Raw genomic sequence first — 20,780 nt, forward strand, 5'->3', positions numbered from 1 at the left:
CATTAAACTCACGCTGAGCTCACTTCCTTTGTCGTTATTTGTTTATTGCAGGTGTGTCAAAGTCATTGTAGTTAATTTATATATTCTGTAGCTAAACAACAATAGTACTTTACTTGTGATTTAAACAACTTCAGCAGTGGAAATGACACGTTTCTACTCACAGTTCGCAGTACTACTGGTATCCCCACAGCAGAAATCGCAAGGCAATTACATGAAAAAAGGGATTGTGTCCACTCAGTTTTTACACATACTTGTAGCCTTCACCAGCTCGTTTTGACCGTTGGTGTCACGTTATTGTTTTACCTAAAAGTTCCAAATAGCAGTGGGCTTCTTCTGTGTAGTATTGCTCTTACAGATAATAACATAAGTCCAAATCAAATTTGATAAGAAATGAAAACGAAAGTCTCGTAACATTGAGTCTGTAATACAGACTTTTTTCACACAGCGCCATGTAGGTTTGGATTTTTTCCTCTTAATAAACAGCTTCATGTAGAAGTGTTATCTTGTCTTATCTTTGTCTAATATTTACATTTGTTTGGTGATCTGAAACATTTATGTGTGACAGACATACAAAAAAAAAAAGAAATCAGAAATCCAGACAGGAGCAAACACTTTTTCATATCACTGTATATTCCCTAGTTTCTTATGGAATTGTACTGCTTTACATTGTAGTTCCTTTAGCTAATGCACTGCCAAGTAATTAAATCTAATAGCAAAAAAAAGTGAGAATGTGGAAGCAGAGTCATACTGTTCACAACTGCAGACTTAACCCCTACGCAGTGTTCCCCTTATTACCTGCAGGGTACCAAAGTGGGTTTTTTCACTCTCTCTCTTACATACTTTCTGTTTAATACTTGGTCATTTGTTTGTTTTGTGCTACTACAAAATAAATAATCCCATTTGGGGACATTTAAGCTATTTGAGGCTCTAATCTTAATTTCAAGCTATTTTACAAAGATATAAGTTAAGGACTTTTCACTAAAATCTATATAAAAATATTATTTATTTCACAAGCTGAGAATAACTTCAAAGATTTAAAAACCCTGTGCCACTGGAATAATCTGCTTGAGTCTGTCACAACTGTAATTGCATTCAAATTCAAAATGAAAACTCTCAGAATAGTTACAATGTGTCTCTGATTTATGTTTGTGGGACTGTTTTAAAAAAACAAATAAATTCTTATTTGTGGAGTGGGTACTTTATCATCTGTTTAACACATATTGAGTAATAAAGTGTACCATTTAAATGGTCTCTTTATTCAAATGGAATTTCAATTAAAGACTACAATATAAGAGAGAGCGAGTACTTGGCAACAGTGGGGAGGAAGAACTTTACAGTGACATCCAGACACTGGTGTTGGGAAATTTTAATGGCCTATATTCCGTGGTCTATGAAATCTTCAGAGAGAGAGAGAGAGAGAGAGAGAGTGTGTGTCGTTATATATACAGAGATGCAAACAGGAACCAGGACAACAGCAGAAGGAGGGAGGCCCTAGATGGGGTGCCCAGTGCCAAAGAGTCCCAGAGGACCGGAGGCAACGGGAAGTCGACCCCGCTAGAGGCTGTTCACCCTGGTACGAGGGGGCAAATACTTTTTCGCAGCACTGCATGTATTTGACACATGGACTGGCTATTCACAGTCCATGTGTGCGGGCCTTCAACTGAGCCACATGCATATGATGTTAGGCAACAGAAAGAATGCTGATCAGCTGAAAAGTGGACATGAGCAGCAAAGGAAGTGACAGCAGAATTTACCAAGAAGAGGAAGTTGAAAAATAGATTATATAATAGAAAAGATTTAAAAAAAGAAGCACAAAACGTTGCTGCTGTGGGCAGTTTTTCCTGTTTTTAACACTCAAATAAATATCCATGGCAGTCTGAACATAAGTCCTGCTGATCTACTCCAGCCATCTCTTTAAGAGTGGTCTGAAAAAGAGAAATTATCCATTGAGGTCAGAAGAGAATGGCTTATTTTCAGCCGACAGGAAGTGAAATAAATCCTCATTACAACCAAGATATGCAAAACATCTCTGAACCCACGACATCTGCAATCTTGAAGAAGATAGGCCACAGTGAAGAACACCAGGCCACTGTCACTCCTGTCAGCTAAGATCTAGAAACTGAGACAGTAATTCATACGAACTCTCAATCAACATTAAATTGCAGCCAGGGCTAAAGAATCTTGATTTTGGCAGACACAACATAAAGTACTCAATTCATCCAGCCTTGTATCAACCATTCAGGCAGCTGGTGGTGTAATGATGTGCAGGATATTTTCATGACACACTCTGGGCCTCTTAGTACCAACTGAGCATCATTTAAGTACCACAGCCTACCTGAGTATTGTTGCTGGCCATCCATTTATGACCACAGTGTATCAATCTTTTGGTGGCTGCAGGGTGGATGCAGACATCATGTCACAAACCTTAGATTATCTTAAACTGGTTTCTTGAACATAACACTGAATTTAATGTACTCAAATAGCCCTTTGGGATGTGAGGACATGTGAGAATCACACATGTGAGCAATAGCACACGTGTGATTATTATGCACCAAAATCTCTGAGGAAAACTTTCAACCTCTTATTGAAACTGTGCCATGAAGAACTAAGCCAATTATAGGTATAAGCAGATCCAGCCCAGTTCTAGCAAGGTGTACCAAAAAAAGAGTTGATTGAGTCAAAATATTACAATTGAAATATATTTTGTGTGTATACAAATTATACAAAAAGCAATTTGTAAAAAAGAACCATGTTAAACGTCATTTTGGATTTTCCATCAACACAGAACATCATTAGCAACAAAAAACAATCTAACCTCCACGTCCAGAAGCTGCATGTTGTCAGATTAACCACCAAGTGGCAGCGTATGCTAACAGTCACAGTAGCATCAGTGAGCCCTGTGCAGATTCTAGTCTTGTTATTGTGGACATTCATCTGTTATTATCTGATGTTGTCAGAAAGCAAACATACTGCTAAATGTAGCCTAACTGCATTAAAAAAAAGCTGAGAAAAAACAGGTTAGGTTATGTATTATTTAAAAAAAATAAATTAATAACAATTTAAAAAACAAAACAGCATTATGTTACTACACGAAAAAAAAGTCTGAGCTGTTGTATACACCTCAGGCTGGAGAGTGAGAGTACAGAATCAGACCCGACTGGCACATTTAGCTAAAACAAATACCAGCATTATTCAGACATAAATGCAAAGCAGTCGAAGACCAGAGGGTGATTATTTATAGAGTGGTGGAGCTGGATTGACTTGGCGGATGAGTGACTCATTCGCAGTTGAAGTAGAAATCTGCTCTATATGAATTGCCCTAATTAATATCTTGTGTAGGATTTCAATAACCTCATATTTCTGGATGCCAGAAAAAGGCTTGTCTGTCAGTGAGAGTCTAAGGGCTTTGAAGGCATGACAAAATCAGTTGTAATGAGTTTTGTGTTTTATTTTTGGTCCCTGTCACATTAGTCAGTGTGAACATCTAGATTTCAGGAGTAAGACTGCTGAATTCCACAGAAGCCTTACATTCTTTTAACATTTGGCACTGAAGCAAACCCAGCTTTTATTATTAAATATATTTTTGTCACTAGAGGGCAGTGGAAAAGGCAAAGGTCTACAGTTGTGGTAAATGGTCTTGTGCTTTTCTACCCCCAACTGAACACTCAGAACTTTTTGCTACAAGCTTCATTCACCCAATCACACACCTTCGTGCTTTTAAGCACTTTGATCTAATTCAGTTTAATTTATATATTTACAAATTACAAGAACAGTTACCTCAAGGTGCTTTATATTGTAAGGTAAAAACCCTGCAATAATACCCCAATAATCAGATGACCCCTATGAGAATTCACCTGGCGACAGTGGGAAGGAAAATCTCCCTTTTAACAGGAAGAAACCTCTGGCAGAACCAGGCTCAGGACAAAAGACATACTGTTCACGCAAACAGTCACATTTCAATGAATACATGGGAGAAGGGGGGGGGGGGGGGGGGGGCACTTATGGTTCAGAATCTTGTCCAAAGATACTTTGAAATGTAGACTTGGGGAGCCAGGGATTGAACCACCGAACTTGGCAGACAACCCGCTCTACCACCTGAGCCACAGTCAGGTGGTCTGTCATCTCTGTTTATCTCACTGTAATAAAAGTAATTGCACACCACTGTGTTGGAATAGTCCAATCACAAGCCCCTAGATGGGGTGCTGGTGAGTATTTGTATATGTTCAGAGCAGCTGCCTGCTGCTAAAAGTAAGTAGATATGAGCTGTTAGAGAATCAAAACAGCAATGCTGAAAAGCAGGCTGTAAAATAAAAAACAATGTGCTTAAAGACACTAAAACAAGCTGCAGAGCTCAAGGGATACAATGATGAGAAATGTGTCACTGTAAAGAACATTTCATCACCCAAACTGGGAGGCTATAGGGTTTTTGCAGAAACATGACCGCTTACCACGTGACAAGGGTTCCCGTTTTAGCCGGGGCTATTGTGCTTGTGTCCAGTCACAGCCATCAGTGATGGCCCATCATGCACACCAGATGTGAGGATGTGCACCAGATGTGTGATTCATAAAAATAAGGTGCCGTTTGGTCCATTTTGGATGTGTAATAATCCTGAAATACGGTTTACTAAACATAGTAAACATATACTCTCTTGGAGGAAGTACATTTTCTTGACAAGCATCTTGCTTGTTATTTGGAAAAACTCGGCAAGGCATATGGATAGCCATAATTTTCCATCAGTGTGTTCTGCTGTTAGCTCCTGTTCACCGGTATTCACGGCTGTTACTGAAACTTTTTTTGAAATGGATTTGACGTTGGCAGACTCGTACTTAGCAAATAAACTCTTGTGATGTGAAAGTGAAATCAAACTGTTAATCAGAGGGAAATTAAGTTTTAGGATGCTAGAGGCTAATGTTAGCTTGCATGACTAGCTTGCATGGTTAGCTTGTTACGTTGTCGCTTAGCCATCTCTTGTTACCTGTCCAGAGACGGGAGGGTCACATCTGCTGACAATAACTCATTGCAGTAATATCAAGATTAAATAATTATGTTCATATGAGACTTCTTATGTTAGAACCCTAACGTTAGTTTAGGAGGAAGAGGATGAAATGGAGATGAGAAGGCGAGAATTGTGCTGGAGGAGGCAGACGAAGAAGAAATAATGAAAATATCAACGTAAAAATTTTAAATGGTACATATTGTTTGAAACAGATACTGGTTATTTAAAAAATTCAACTAACCCATAATTGTTATACTGTTATACTATTTATCTGATGCCTTTATTCATTAATTTTTTTTCTCGTATTCTTCTATCTAAAAAACATGATTAGAAAAAGATTTTCCCTCTGTCCTTGATTGTCCTTGATGATTACTGCACCTAACCCCGCAGCATGTAGGCGTTGTGAGGGAAAAGTAGTGATAATTTCTACGTAAACAACGGATTAGTGATGATTACGTCCAACATGGCAGACAGGTCTTGAGTGACGTGCGCATGACGTCCTCTGTATGTAACGCCTCTGTATGATTTCAGAATCTGCAAAACGTATTATTAATATCACAGTTGAAATTATCCTTATTATCTAGGTTTGATTAGTTAGCTGCATATTGTTTGTAGTATTCAGATCACTGACTTTCACTTGTGTTGTCTATTTTTCACACATCCTCTTAAATTACACAGTTGTTAAACACTAATCTTTCCTTAAGCTGTGTTTTTATCCCAGCATGGATTCTATTTAGTTTCCACCTAGGCTGGGTGATGAATGAAAGAAGGTAAGAAGGAATAAAAGGAGTAGTCTTCAACAAAGTTTCTTGTTAACAGTCACAAAGAATTGCTGCAGGCATCTATTGAGATAAACAGAAAGCCTTCTTCTGTGTTCTTCAGCTTCATGTTCTGGTCCCATTTACTGATCATAATAAATCTATAGCTTTTTAAAGGCCAAACTGTTCTGTTTTAAAGAGCAGCGCAGCGCTTTGTCCTACAGTAACCTCTGGTCATGACTGTTGTCGACTACTCTTATTACATTACAGCTTGTGGGCACATTTCATTTCTAACAGGAAACTCCCTCCTTGCTTCTCTCCTCCTCTTCAGCCCTACGTTCTTGCCAGATGCCTGCCTACAGTTTAGGAATCAAAACAGGACTCAGACGATCAGCATTTTTATGACTGCGTATTCAGGCCACATTAGCAAAAGTGTCCAAGAGCAGAGCAGGAAAGGAGGAAACTGTTTTTTTGCTTTGAAGCTGGTCCCAGTTCCTTCCAGGTGTTCCCCTCCCATTCCCCATGCAGTCAAGCACAGCTAGAAAACACTGACAGCCAAAACATGATATGTGTAGAGAGCTGTAGCTTCCTCTTAGCTTTGTAGATTACCGAAGTGAGAGGTGGTGCAGCATGCAGCAGGATTCAGAGTACTGGAAAGTAATTACAGGATTGAAACCTGCCTGCTGCTTTTTTTTAAAGCCAGATTTACTGTGCTGTAATCCCTGCTGTCATTTAGCACTGCAGGAAATTCAGATTGGTGTCACTTCTATGAGACAATCTCTGGTATTATCAGAGAGCAGGTGACTACAGAGAAATGAAAGGAGAGAAGCTGGTAAATTTGCCTGCCAGTACCGCAAAACTGTCGATATTTGAAGATTCATGTTTCTTTCTTCCAAGATTTGTTGGGGAATGTTGTGCATCTGTTACTATCCTTTTTCAATCACTGTTTCTGCATGTGTATTTTTATATCGATGCTAATGTTTCCTTGGACTTGACAATTTTTTGCTGTGTTTCTTGTTGTTTCTTTTGATGTGAATCAATGAATGTTAGACGAGTCAAATGGAGTCTACTCATAACAGACCTTTGCATGGACACCGGACACAAAGGGAAATTAGCATTCAATTTGACATGTGATTCTGGCCAAATGGTGAATTAAAGTCAAACTTGTTTCCTATTTACTTATTTGTCTTCAACAAGAACATAAAAAGTCTCATTTAGTGCCAGTAAATAGATATATCAGACTATTCATGTAAGCTGGGACCCAAAAACAAAAACCCCAAGAAGACAGCTCCAAATAGCCCCTTAGCTTTTTTAAGATACCTTTGTTTCCCACAGTGCATTCGAAACTATCACTAAGAACAGTACTCAAGATTTCTGGTTTCTGTACTGTACACTGTACACAGATATTTCACACTATAAGCTTGTTATAAAAAGACTGAGTGTGAATAAAAATACTTTCACACCATTTCTATACTTGTTATTTTCTCACATGCTGGTACATTGTCACTGTAAACCTCGTAGCAAATGTTGATCTACAGTTGTGGTCAAAAGTTTACATACACTTGTAAAGAATATAATATAATGGCTCTACCGAGTGTCCCGTTATTTCTAAAACTCTGATTTTTCTCTGATAGAGTGATTGGAACAGATACTTCTTTGTCACAAAAAACATTCATGAAATTTGGTTCTTTAATGACTTTATTATGGGTTAACAGAAAAAAGTGATCACATCTGCTGGGTCAAAAATATACATACAGCAGTGCTAATATTTGGTTACATGTCCCTTAGCCATTTTCACTTCAATTAGGCGCTTTTGGTAGCCATCCACAAGCTTCTGATTGAATCTTTGACCACTCCTCTTCACAGAATTGGTGCAGTTCAGTTAAATTTGATAGCTTTCTGACATGGACTTGAAAACATGTGGACAATGCTGAAGAACAGCATTGTCCACATGTTTTCAATGGGGTTTAAGTCAGGACTTTGGGAAGGCCATTCTAAAACCCTTATTCTAGCCTGATTTAGCCATTCCTTTACCACTTTTGATGTGTGTTTGGGATCATTGTCCTGTTGGAACACCCAACTGTGCCCAAGACCCAACCTTCGTGCTGATGATTTTAGGTTATGTTGAAGAATGTGAAGGTAATCCTCCTTCTTCATTATCCCATTTACTCTCTGTAAATCACCAGTTCCATTGGCAGCAAAACAGCTCCACAGCATAATACTCCCACCACCATGCTTGGCTGTAGGCATGGTGTTCTTGGGGTCAAAGGCCTCACCTTTTCTCCTCCAAACATATCGCTGGGCATTGTGGCCAAAAAGCTCGATTTTTGTTTCGTCTGACCACAGAACTTTTCTCCAGAAGGTCTTATCTTTGTCCATGTGATCAGCAGCAAACTTCAGTCGAACCTTAAGGTGCTGCTTTTGGAGCTAGGGCTTCCTTCTTGCACGGCAGCCTCTCAGTCCATGGAGATGCAAAACACGTATGACTGTGGACAATAACACCTGTGTTCCAGCAGCTTCTAATTCTTGGCAGATCTGCTTTTTGGTGATTCTTGGTTGACTCTTCATCCTCCTGACCAATTTTCTCTCAGCAGCAGGTGATAGCTTGTTTTCTTCCTGATCTTGGCAGTGACGAAACAGTGCCATGCACTTTATACTTACAAACAATTGTTTGCACTGTTGCTCTTGGGACGTGCAGCTGCTTTGAAATGGCCCCAAGTGACTTTCCTGACTTGTTCAAGTTAATAATTTGCTTTTTCAGATCCATGCTGAGCTCCTTTGACTTTCCCATTGTAGCGTTTGTGGGCGTTTGTATCCAATGAGCCCTATTTAACCTGTCTAAGAGAAGTCAGCAGCTGTAGTCACTCATAATCACTCACAAGAAGTTAAGAGGCCATGCTATGAAGCTCAGTTCACTGACAACTTTGTAAGTCACCAAAATTGCTAATTCATGTTGCTGTATGTATATTTTTGACCCAGTAAATGTGATCACTTTTTTCTGTTAACCCATAATAAAGTCATTAAAGAACCAAACTTCATGAATGTTTTTTGTGACAAAGAAGTATCTGTTCCAATCACTCTATCAGAGAAAAATCAGAGTTTTAGAAATAACGGGACACTCGGTAGAGCCATTATATTATATTCTTTACAAGTGTATGTAAACTTTTGACCACAACTGTATGTCTGCCTAACAAGCATTACTAGAATAACAACATAGCAAAAGGATTAGTGTTTTTCTTTTTTTTAATTTTATTTCTGCAAATAGGAAAATAGCATTTCTGGTATTCAAAAAAAACAAACAAACAAAAACAAAACAAAAAGAAAATATCGCCTGTGCTCAGGCATCACAGAGAGAGAGAGAATTGGATGATGATGATTAGGGAATACAGGTCTGGATGTAGGTCAGTAGAAGCAGCCTGGGGAGGCTCAGACACAAAGACAGCACTGGTTCAGACAGATAAACACGTCTGCCCGTCTGTTTCTACGCTACAGAGCATGGCTGCTTGGAAAGAATGAAACCTAGGGTTTCCAGAATGCTAAGAATCACAGATATAAGAACGATTGCTGTGTAAATAAGTGCTCTATTTTTGCGCTTATCCATAAGCACCAGTGTTGCTCCAGCTAAAGTTAAGACTGCCGGTAGTTATAAGTGCCTGTTCAACAGAGATAATCCAGCTATGTGAGGTGTTACGCTTGTAATTACAGCCTATTTTGTGAAGCACCGGTAGGTTAACAAGCACCACAATGTTGAGATCTAATAACACACGGTAATACCGACCGCCACGGGCAGTTGAACCTTCCTTACAAAAATTGCTTCACTATTTTTTTTTCGCATTTTGCTGTTCCAGTGCATTTTATGGAACTGCCATAAGAGCAGGAGTGTTTTCTGACTGTTTCTCACTTTTCACTAGCACAAGTGCACTTGAGACCAGCAGACTCAGCTTAATGGTTTATGTGAACGGGTAGAGCGGGACTCCAAATCCCAGAGCATAATCAGTCCGACATTCCACAGACTGATCGCGCTACAATCAAACTCACATAACAGACTGAAAACCTCTCCAGGAACACCACTGAATAGCTTAATGCGCTGATTGAAAATCCTTGGATTTCAAAACAAACAAACATCTATATAAAGGCTACAAGCTGTACACGTCATCTGTGTCCTTAATATTCAGTACACATTATATTGAATATGCTAATACAAATGATTGGATAGATGTTAGCTGCCTTTCCAGCTATTCATACTATTAGCTTTTCTTGCTGCTATAACCAAAAAAATAAACGTTTACAGTAAGTGCTACTGTAAATTTAAAAAAAGAGCAAAGTTTCACATCACTGTTGCACCTTATAGGCCCATAACTACTTTGTGTGTGTGTGTGTGTGTGTGTGTGTGTGTGTGTGTGTGTGTGTGTGTGTGTGTGTGTGTGCACGTGTATTTTTTTTAAGCCACATCAATGGGCTGCACAATGATTTCCAGAGAACAAAGAGCTTATAAACCGTATAAACGAAGGTGTCATTTTCATCCTCCCACAGAGGGCCAGAACAGGGATTTCAGGTTTGGCAACCCCGTGTTCAGAGTCACAGTTAAATAAGAGCAGTCATATGATAACAGCAGGCTCAACAGAGGTTTTGTGAAATGGACAAAGGCATCGATAAAGAGATTAGGACATACTGGGACTGAGAAAAGGCATACAGGTCCAAAGCATTTTGGATCACGACTGGATGAATGCGATCAAGGCCAGAGGTGTGGTCCAGAAAACAGTGAGTTTTGCTCAACTTGGCCAAATTATCAGGGACACCAGCAGTTCAATACGACTAAACTATCTCTGCTGTGAGGAGCCTCGGCATCCCTCTGAAAGTACTTTCAGAAGAATTCAGAAATTGGGAGCGGGTTTCCGAACTCTCTCGCGCGTATCGCGTTAACGATTAGAACACATAAGTGCAACAACGGAAGCTTCATCTGAACCATTTGAACCCTGAAGTTTACCTTTGAGGAAGCAAATCGATTGCAAAAGTAGAAAAAAAAAGATTCTATAATTACAGATGCTCCCATTACTGGTTAGCACTCTACTTCCCACAGCACCTGGCAGCTTGGTAACTGGAGCAGTGGGGCACGCAGTGGTTACAAGAGGATCCCTTATAAGAATGTCTGCTGCTCTGCATTCTGCCACGCATGAGTGCGCAAAGGCCAGGAAATCCACTTTGAGCTGACTTTTTCCTGAGGTGGCTGCTAGCTCGGTACAATATGAGCAGCTCACAAGGAGCACTGAAGGTAAAACAGAGGGGAGGAAGAGACGGGACAGAAACTTTGAAGTGAAACGGCAGCCAACTCCCGAGATTCTTCTGAAAGTCCAGCTCGTAAAGCACCAAAAGTCCTGAGGAGGCCCGGACCCTCACCGCGCTGCCCAAATCGAAGCTGGGCAAGGGAGGCACGGCAGGTGTGGGTGGGTGGATGCTGGGCAGGGGTCAGGTCAGCTGAGGGTATCACACGGTGGCTCTGATAATCCTGCTGGGCCTGGAGCTGCGGTGGACCTTTGTGTGTTTGGAGAGGTGGTCGCTGCGGGCAAACTTCTTCTCACACAGTGAGCACTCGTAAGGCTTGACGCCCGAGTGAGAGCGGCGGTGACGAGACAGTTCGTCGGAGCGGGAGAACCTGGAGACACAAGAACAGAGGGGTGGTGTTATCCACAGCTTGAAGGAGGTTTAGAGACACACCAGCTAACATATCCATTAATCGGGACATACCAAATCCCTTCCTCCCAATGATGGATAAGATTACACAAATTAATATTGGATTTATGAATCAAATCCATTCTCATGTTTTGCAGTTAAAGATGAAATATTTGTAGAACTTCTGCCAGCAGATCTCCTGTGTGGGAGGTACAGTAAAGGTTCAGGAACTTCTGGGGCCGAGCGTGCTGATTGGTCAAATGTTTTTGTGCTTTTGTAAGTTTTTTAAAAAAAAAAAACCTGCAGGTCATGTTTAGCATTCACAGAATAAAAGTGGGAACTGTGGCATAAAGAGAAGGATTTATCTTGTAATTGCTCACAGTCTGTCATTTAGTCCTGTAACAGAGAGAGTAGAACAGCTAAGAAGTGACTATTATCTTCACTGAGCTTCAAACTTAGATAAGGAGTTAAAACAAGTCTCAGTCCCTTTGGAAGTCCCTGACATCAATCCTCAAAGCTAAAAGGCATTAAAAGTCTTTAATGACACAAACGTAATCACCGTTCCTTATTAAGACTGAATAAGCTGGCAATGGGTAACAGGAGACTGAGAGGCTGAAATCAATATTTAGCAGATAAAAATGAGAAAATGATCATATGAAACAGTTTCCGCACGCTCAGTTACAAATGATTCTTTATTAATATGAAGCACTCCAGTGTGTTAACAGCCCTGGAAAAATCAGATTTTTTTACCTCAACAATCATTTAAGGCACCACTTCAGCAGCTGAGGAAGGCCTTGTGCAGACACTGTAGCACAGGCTCAAACACCCCTCTCTCTTCATATCAGTGAGACCACCCGGGGAGACCAACGTTTCATGTTTAATAACTACCATCTCAGTCTCATCGGTGATCACCATCACATCTCAGCTCACCTCACAGGTACTTTTCAACCACCTTTGCCCCGCCCTAAAACACACAATATCATAATAATGTATGTATGATCCCTATCTTACAGTTAACTGAACGCCGAATGGTGACCTTACACCTGCGTTCACCATGCGCATGCTTGTTGACGTTTCATGCACATTTGGTACGTTCATCTATTTTGTTGATGTTCTATATTTGTTAACGGTTTTTATCTTCGACAAAATAAGCCAGTGTAAAACTGCTTAAAAGTGCAGCAGAGCAGGCGACATCAGCATGAAGATAAGATCCCGAAGGCTGGGTGAGCATAATCATATCATGAGACACTTTCTGAAGCAACCTGCTGGGTATTAAATCCTCAATATCTATTTGATTATTTATGTTATTCATATTATTTTGATGCATTCCAAATTTCAAATAGTTTCATTGTTCATAGTAAATTTGTTATATTTTTACTAAACTACATGCAGGTCTTTGCTAGCCTTTTAGATTTTTTCGTCAAGACGTCAAGATGAACATAATATAAAGAATCTAACATCATGCTGTTTTGAAGAATACTTGAATCTCATAAACTCATGAGCTAAACATTTACTAAGGCCACAGATCAAGAGTCATTTTACTGTGGGCTTCGATATAATCGGACTTCATTTTGCAGCCAGAGGTGCTGCCCCCTACTGACTGTTAGAAGGAATGCAGGTTTTAGCCACCTCTATACTGGCTTCACTTCCCAGAACTGGAAGCTTCACACATCTTTTAAGTAAACTGTTTTTACATGAAGGTATTCATATAAAGTTATGCTAATTTATGTGCATAATATTGTCAATTGACAAAATAGCTTTGACAATTGACTGCTGATTACCATCAAACCTTTGGAGCCAAAGGGAAAAAAACACTAGACAAAAAGCACTTCTAGACACAAAGCTTAATGGGCTGTTAACCAGGAAGATGCTTTGTTAAACTCGTAAAGTATAACCGAGATGGAAACTGAAATTCTTTGTTGCTATGAAAGTATTCTGTGAATGCATAACAAACCCTTGTGAATAAAGGAGCAGCTGAAATTGTTTATTCTTCTTCCGTTTCCTCATATTGTAATAAACGTACCGTGGCGTGTTTGTGCAAGGTCTGTTGCTCTAACTAGTCTTGCTGGATCAGGCCATCTGCTTAATCAGTGCCAACAATCAATCATGGGGAAAAACCCCTAAAACCTCATCTTAACTGTTAAACCTGCTACAGTCTGCATCATGTTCCATACCTCCACCCACACTCGGGCCAGCTACACGTGTAGGGTTTCTCTCCTGTGTGACGGCGGAAGTGAGCTTTCAGGTGGCTGCTTTTGGTGTACATCTTCCCACAGCCTGGGTGGGAGCACTTGTGGACCCTTTCAGTAGGTGGCACCCTCGTCATCCGAGGAGCCATTGCTTTTAGCACACCGCCTCCATGGCCCCCGACCCCAGTCAAGCCTGTGATCTCCAGAGTCCTCATAGTGATTGGCAGAGGGGCGATCTTTACATACTTCTGGTCAGTTGGCTTGTTATCACCACTGTTTAGTGATAACAGAGTGGTGTGGGTGGAGGGCACCTGGGGAGCCAGCAGGGTTACATTTTGTCCTGTAGCACCTTGAAGCCCCATGACCACATGGGTGAGCAAAATCCCACTTTGGGCCCCTGCAGGAGAGCCTGCTGGATTCTGGGCCTGGGCCAACGGAAGAGGCTGGAGTTGGAGCACCAAAGGAGCACCCAGGAGCACCGGTGGGGACAAGGTGGGTGGTGAGGGGTTAACTTGGGCACAAGAAGAAGGGTCAGCTGGAATGGGGCTATTTTTCCCGCCTTGAGTGGCATCTGAGCTAGACGTGCATTGGGAGGCATCAGTCTTTGGATCATTGATAGTCTCTGAGGAAGCAACCGGGAGAGCCGAGGCAGGTGGAGGGTCAGCGGAGCTGCATGGTTGAGGGGAGGCCTCCTCCTTTGGAACAACCATCCCATCTTTGACTATTTCCATCTTTTCCCTCAAAAACTCTTCGATGTCCTCCAAGGTTGGGGAAAACGGGGAACAGGGGTGGAACGAGAATTCAGGCAGCTTAGGCTCCTGACTGGCAGCTTCCCCTTCTCCCAATTCTCCCAAGAAAATATGGAGACGCTTTTCTCCATCCTCATCCTCCTCCTCTTCTTCATCTTCCTCATCCTCTCCTGGGCTGGAGCTGTGCAGAACCTCCACTTCCCTGGCTTCTGGGCTGTTGCAGGAGGCCGAACTGCCCCCCTGGCTGCGATCTCCGTCCCCGAGGTCAAGGGAGAAGAGGCTGCTGCTGTCCCTGAACAGGTCATTTTCCAAACTCAGCATTCTGCTGCTGAGAGACACCATTGATCCTGTCCGAACGCTGCAGATGTAGGGGATGTAGAGGAAACTCGATCCAGAAGAGGAGACACAAAGACCTGCAAAGGCAGCAGTGAGACCAGATTTTATTACCCAGCAGAAAGTAAAAAGGCAGGAGGGCCTGAGGACCTCAATGACTCGATTATTGACTTCAAAATAAATATAGTCGATGCATTTGGCAACAAAAAACATTTTTCTCCTTCAGTTTTTCTCCTTAATATTCAAGTCAAAGTTATATTGTAAACTCTGATTATGTCAGAGGGTTAAAACTAATACTGGAACACAGAAAAAGAAATGAGCAAATACTCTAATGATGCGCTGAATCACACACATATCTGTATAAACGTACCAGGTGGTCCAATATCGATAATATCTAGAAAAACATATGCAGGGTAGTTGGGGTAATGGCATCATTTAAAATTTCTCTTTTAATACTGGATGTCCATACATATAACAAGTTTTGGCAGATGAGTGCATGGCATCCTCTCAGTCACACTATTGCAAAACTTTTCATGCATAGCAGTATATTAGGACCCCTGTGGACAGCTGGGTCTAAGCCCCCCCCCCCCAAACCAATACACTGTTGGAGTTTACCGATCTATCTTATTAGCAGTTTTTAGACATATAAGAGTCTTGAAAAATCTCTGTGGTGATATTTCATAACAAATGTCCTGGGGATGAGCTGAATGATTTGCTGCTGCACGCAAACAAGGTTAAACATGATTGGGTGCTCTCCCGCTGGTACATGCATACTTTCTGGGCAGTTTATTTCCTGCTTCTGTGAAGAGAAAAGTAAGAATGTATGAGCAGGAGTGTGTGAGAATTCCTTGGTGGTGCAATGCAGAGTCTACTCCCAGTTAGTGTAAGTCTCTGGTCCTCACTTGGATAAATAAATACTTTGAGCTCTAATATAACGTTAAACAAGTCAGGTACTAAACGTGGACTCTGACAAAGGGCCCGTGCAGCACGCTGCTACAGCATCAGGGCACAACAAATCTGACTGTCATTGTACTTCAGCAAGGTTACCACCTTTCAACTATCCACTCGAGTGAGAACGTGGGAACCCCAGGGGGTGAGGGGTGGGGGTGGGGGGTGTTAGTCATTTGGGTTGAGGCGGCCCTTTAAATAGAGGCGCTGCTGTACATTTACAGTATTACTAAGTATCAATACCAAATTTTCAGACAGTTGATTGCTCATAAAAGCGTTTTATTTACTCAATGAATGCCACACACTGGAAATCCTGTTCCTGTGTGAGGATAACTCATCTAACCACAGCAGCTTATGATACAACTAAAACATTTTTATTGTCACCGGGCTATTTCCTGCCCAGTTATTTTAGTGACTAACAAACATGTCTGTTTATACTGCTTAGAATAATCCATGTAAGGCTACATGTTGCATTTTAGTTATATTTATTTGTTTACAAGCATGCCAATAATAAACCACAATAAACCTGTGGCTCCACTCTGTCGCCTTGGAGATGCACATGTCTGGAGATCCAACAGCTAGAAGCAAAAGGGCGGGCTACCAGGGGTGCCACCAATGGGGGTGCTGGGGGGGCACTGGCCACCCCCTCAAATTTTGCTGGTAGTGGCTTCCCATTACAAGACTGTCCTATGTTGGTAATTCTAATAAACGTGAGCACAAGAGAGAGGACGCCACCCTCTTATTTGATTTTCATATGTACCTATTTTCTAACTAGGCATAGAATTCTTCTCTTTTTTCCCCATATTTTTCAAGTAACCTATGTTTGACAACAGCATAATAAAATTGGAAATCATATTTTTGGTGTGCCACCCCAATATTTTTATGGCGACCCCTATGAAAGAATTCTGGCAGTGTGTCTGCTGTCAAACCAGGGTTCACATGGACTGAGGCCTCTTCTTTAACGCTACACCACAGGTGCCCTGTAACCACAGGCTGGCTTTTATTTTGTGTGCTTTTGCAGCTTTTATTTTTTAAAGTCATTTCCTAAGCTGCAGTGCATTTGACCTCTCACGTCCATCGCAGTGTTGGTGCTGAAACACAGAAAAAGCCTGATGTGAACGCTAAACAGTGTAAGAAACAGCAACCCTGTCTAGAGTTATGCAACAAGTGCTGGGACCCCAAAACGCATCGGGACTCAGATTTAATCCGATGGAGGGTCCCCGGGAGTGCGTTTACATCCCCTCACATGTCCGCAGCCCTTATGTTTAAAGCCAGCGTCCTGATCACAATAACCTCGTGTGCTTATGTAAAGGCTGTTTGTGGGTGCTGTCAGAGGGCACATGTGGCAGCAGGGCCTCGCTGCTCGCGCAGAGCACGGCCGCTTGCGCAGGGTAAACAAGGGCCGCACAGACGCGCCCACAAACACGCCAGAGAGCGCGAGCGTCGGATCACCGAGAGAGAAAAGATGGAAAATCCACGGCGCGACTGCCTGAGAAACGAGCGAGCGCTCCTCCGACAGCATGGCAGTACAACTGTGCCCACTCAGACATCCACGAGCCTCAAGTTCGCCTGGGTCATAAAAACTGCTCTATTTATACTCCTCGGTCTTTCCGGAGGAGTCGAGCGGCGCGATCCCGGCGGCTGCTTCGACCTACCGTGCTTCAGAGCGGGGAGAGTGTTCGCGGAGGTGGCGCAGTCCACGACTCTCCGTGTTTCGCCTTTATTTCTCGTCTCCGTCGTGTTATTGTCGTCGCGCACTCGCGTCCCGTCTTTGCCACGGGTCCATGTTGGCATTTCTTTTCCCAGCGTCACGTGACGGCATCGCTGCACAACTCGGAGGCACGGGTCCCTTTCCGCGCCTTTGATTGGACCAGCGCCGCGGAGGCTCGCCCAAAAAGGAACGCGCTGATTGGCTGCCGCTCAATAAATTCTGACTACCATGTGTTGTTAGAGGGGAAGCTATGCTGTTTTAACAGGATGCACCGTAGCCAGCAGATGTGCGGGGAAGGAGGTGGAAGTGGGGGTGACGGACACACTGATAAGAGGTCAAGATTAACCTGGGCCATCAGAACAACCTGCAGTTACTGCTAGAGATAAAGCTGCCGTGGAAGCACTGCTACCCAGTTGTCTAAGTTCCGTGAAGCGAGAAAATCAGGGAGGCACACAGAGCATCTGTTTATATCAAATAGCACAACATCCACCCATAACATGGATAGATGGATGGAACAAACATGCATGTGGACAGCTGGATGAAACCTGTGCAGGAACCAGAAGAACCTGCAGACTCAACACTCAGAGGCTCCAGCCTACCAGAAGATTCAAATCTTCCAGTTGTGGGGCAACAGTGCTCTGAATCACGTGACCGTGATTTACTCCACCTATGAATCTTTTTAGGTAAACTTGACTATCCCCTTCACACACGTTGGTCCAGAGCAAAAGGAAGAAAGAGCCCGATATTAGAAGTTTCTTTTTAATTTTTCAGTGTTAAAAATAAAACACTATTTAGAAGATTTAGAAGGGTTGTTACCAGTTTGGTAACTAATCCAGTGGAAATGTTGCCTGTGCTTCTGATTTCCAGCCAACCTGAATAACATAGTCGCTAATAGCAACTCGCTATGATTCCTTAAAATCACAGACATGTGTGATGCTTTCACATCTGAGCTCTTGAAGTCCAGGTGTTTATGAGTAAAAAGTGCACGAATTCATCATGAATGTAATGACAGGATACGTGTGACATATGTGCACATTCGAGCAGCTCCAAATTTACCTGAAATCAGGCAGAACTGTCACACTGTCTCATTCAAAAGAGGACAGAAGAGTAAATTGTGCCTATGTGCGCCGTTGGCTCAGCAAGTTATCATCTTAAATGCGAAAGAATAAGAACTTAAAATCCCCACAGAAGGTCTGCTGGCCAGAGGCATTTGGCACAAACAGATATGCAAAAGGTTCAAAGTGCTGCACAAAAATTCACAATGTAGGAAATGAAGCCCCTGATGATCTAAATCTCCTGAGGTAGGACTTCCATTATCCATCATTCACGCCTTCACAGTCGCATCCTTTTCATTTTCATTCTCCATGTTTTTTAAGTCTAACACAAAGTCTGCACATTTATTTTTCCCCTGTCAGGATGTTTTTTTGAACTCAGTCGAATTTGCCATGAAGCTACGAGTGCAGACATGAAACTGGCTAAACTTGGACTTCAGTTTTCAGAAATTCTGCTTTGGCAGAAGTTACTGCACCTTCGTTTACACGGAAATAACATTTTATTACCACCTTATCTATTTTTTTCCTCAAATTTACATAGATTAGTTATTGTTTCATTAAGGAATAAGCAATTAACTCATTACACAATAGATTATTTATGATTACAGGTGATTTAAAAAAATTTTTGTTATATGCAGGATCTCTAGTGATCCAAAGCATGTATCTGGTTAATGAATTAATGTTTTCGTGTTGTGCATTGAAAATTCGAGAGGGCAAAGTTGTAATTGTCACGCCGACCACACCGGGGCGCTGTTATGCTGCTGAAGAAATACACAACGATACAGAAGTGTGCTTACAGGATTAGTTCTCAACAGCATTTTGTCTGATACCGGAGACTTTTGATTACAACAGTGCTGCTGATGAAGATGTACCTGAGTAGTTAGTTTTGTGTCATCCATGAATCTGGTTAATTAAAAGCATCAGAAGAGGAAGAAACTGACACAGATGTGGATTAACCCTTCTTCTAGAATGCAAACTTTTTCTGTGGAGAACTTCCCTGATTTTTAAAATTAATTTCTGTTGCTGTTGTTTTCTGGGACCATTCTTAGTCCAGGTCTCGTTAACTTGCCAATAATGATCACAGCACTCTGAATGACTAAGTCTGTCCAATAAGCATCATTAGAGAAGTAAGGGCCGAGCTGTTAGTCAGATTAACTCTGCTGGTACAAACACAGGTTTTCCAGAACACATTTCCAGTGTGAGAAGTCAGAAGATTTCATAGACGGGAAAGCTGTGGCTGAGCTCATGTGGCTGCAGAAAAGCAATGGCTTGCCAGAGGTCAGTAATGATGCAGCGAAAGAGGAATGCGTTTTCACTTTGCAACCTTGCTCAGGCCTCTTCCAGACACCAAAAACTGACTTGCATTTTTGGCTCAGCAGCACTACATCACTTTCTGTGGCTCAAAAACAGTTTCATTACTGGGGTGTTGATATAAAGGATATTAGAGAAGAGGGATTTCCATCCACTACCAGTGTCCACTGATCACTCAGGTGACCCATTACTTCTTAATATTCAAGTCTGTTAAAATATTCACAGCAGAAGTACACTATGACAGGCCTGTGTTGAACTGGGACTGTGTGTCAAACATAGATTTATATTCTGGTATGTTTTCAGTATTTAAGTTTGTGTGTCTTATGGCCATCATGCAAAAACTACAAGACCTACAGTTTCATGAAACTTGGTGGAACTTCTCCAGTTATAATGAGGATCTGGATCACTTCCCAAGTGGCCTTAGTTTTCTTTTATATTGAGTTCATTTGTCTGCTGTAAGACTGCAATCAACACTTTAAAGATAAATATATCATAAGATACTATTTTCTGTTTTCTTTAACAAAATTATTCATTGATGAAGTCTTTAATTATCAGAAAATAATCTGAAGACCAAATACACATACGCATTTTGAAACACTGACAGTTATTAGTAATATATAATACAATAAACATTATCAATTCAGTTTTATTTATATGGAGCCAAATCACAGCTCAAGGTGCTTTATATTGTAAGGTAAAGACCCTACAATAACACAGAAAAGCACAACAATCAGATGGCCCCCTTTGAACAAGCACTTGGCAACGGTGGGAAGGAAAATCTCCTTTTTAACAGCAAGAAACCTCCAGCAGAACCAGACTCAGTCGTCTACTGCGACTGGTTGGGAGTGAGGGGAGGAAGAGATTAATAATAACATCATAGTTCACGTTTTAAAAGAATTTTAAAGTCAAATGTGTTTGAGCAGTTCAAGCATCTCCTTGTGGAGATGTGAGAGAATCTCGGCACAAAGTGTTGACGTGCTGAGAATGATCTTCATGGTTTGGAGGAACTGATGAAACGCATCCTTCTCACTGCTAGGCAAAACCAAACTTCACACCTTGATT

General features: G+C 41.6%; 1 protein-coding gene across 1 annotated transcript; it reads right to left on the minus strand.

Moving 5' to 3' along the window:
- Positions 1–9,087: 9,087 nt before the first annotated feature.
- LOC113023003 (Krueppel-like factor 15) lies at positions 9,088–17,488 on the minus strand. The gene is made up of 3 exons (XM_026169024.1): positions 17,300–17,488; positions 13,600–14,776; positions 9,088–11,408 (listed from the first exon to the last, which is right to left on the minus strand). Exons 1-3 carry the CDS (start codon positions 17,436–17,438, stop codon positions 11,240–11,242), a joined length of 1,485 nt encoding a protein of 494 aa, XP_026024809.1. The 5' UTR covers positions 17,439–17,488; the 3' UTR covers positions 9,088–11,239.
- Positions 17,489–20,780: the final 3,292 nt, after the last annotated feature.

The sequence above is a fragment of the Astatotilapia calliptera genome, chromosome 5 (assembly GCF_900246225.1).
Source record: "Astatotilapia calliptera chromosome 5, fAstCal1.2, whole genome shotgun sequence".
In the NCBI taxonomy this organism is placed as follows: domain Eukaryota; kingdom Metazoa; phylum Chordata; class Actinopteri; order Cichliformes; family Cichlidae; genus Astatotilapia; species Astatotilapia calliptera.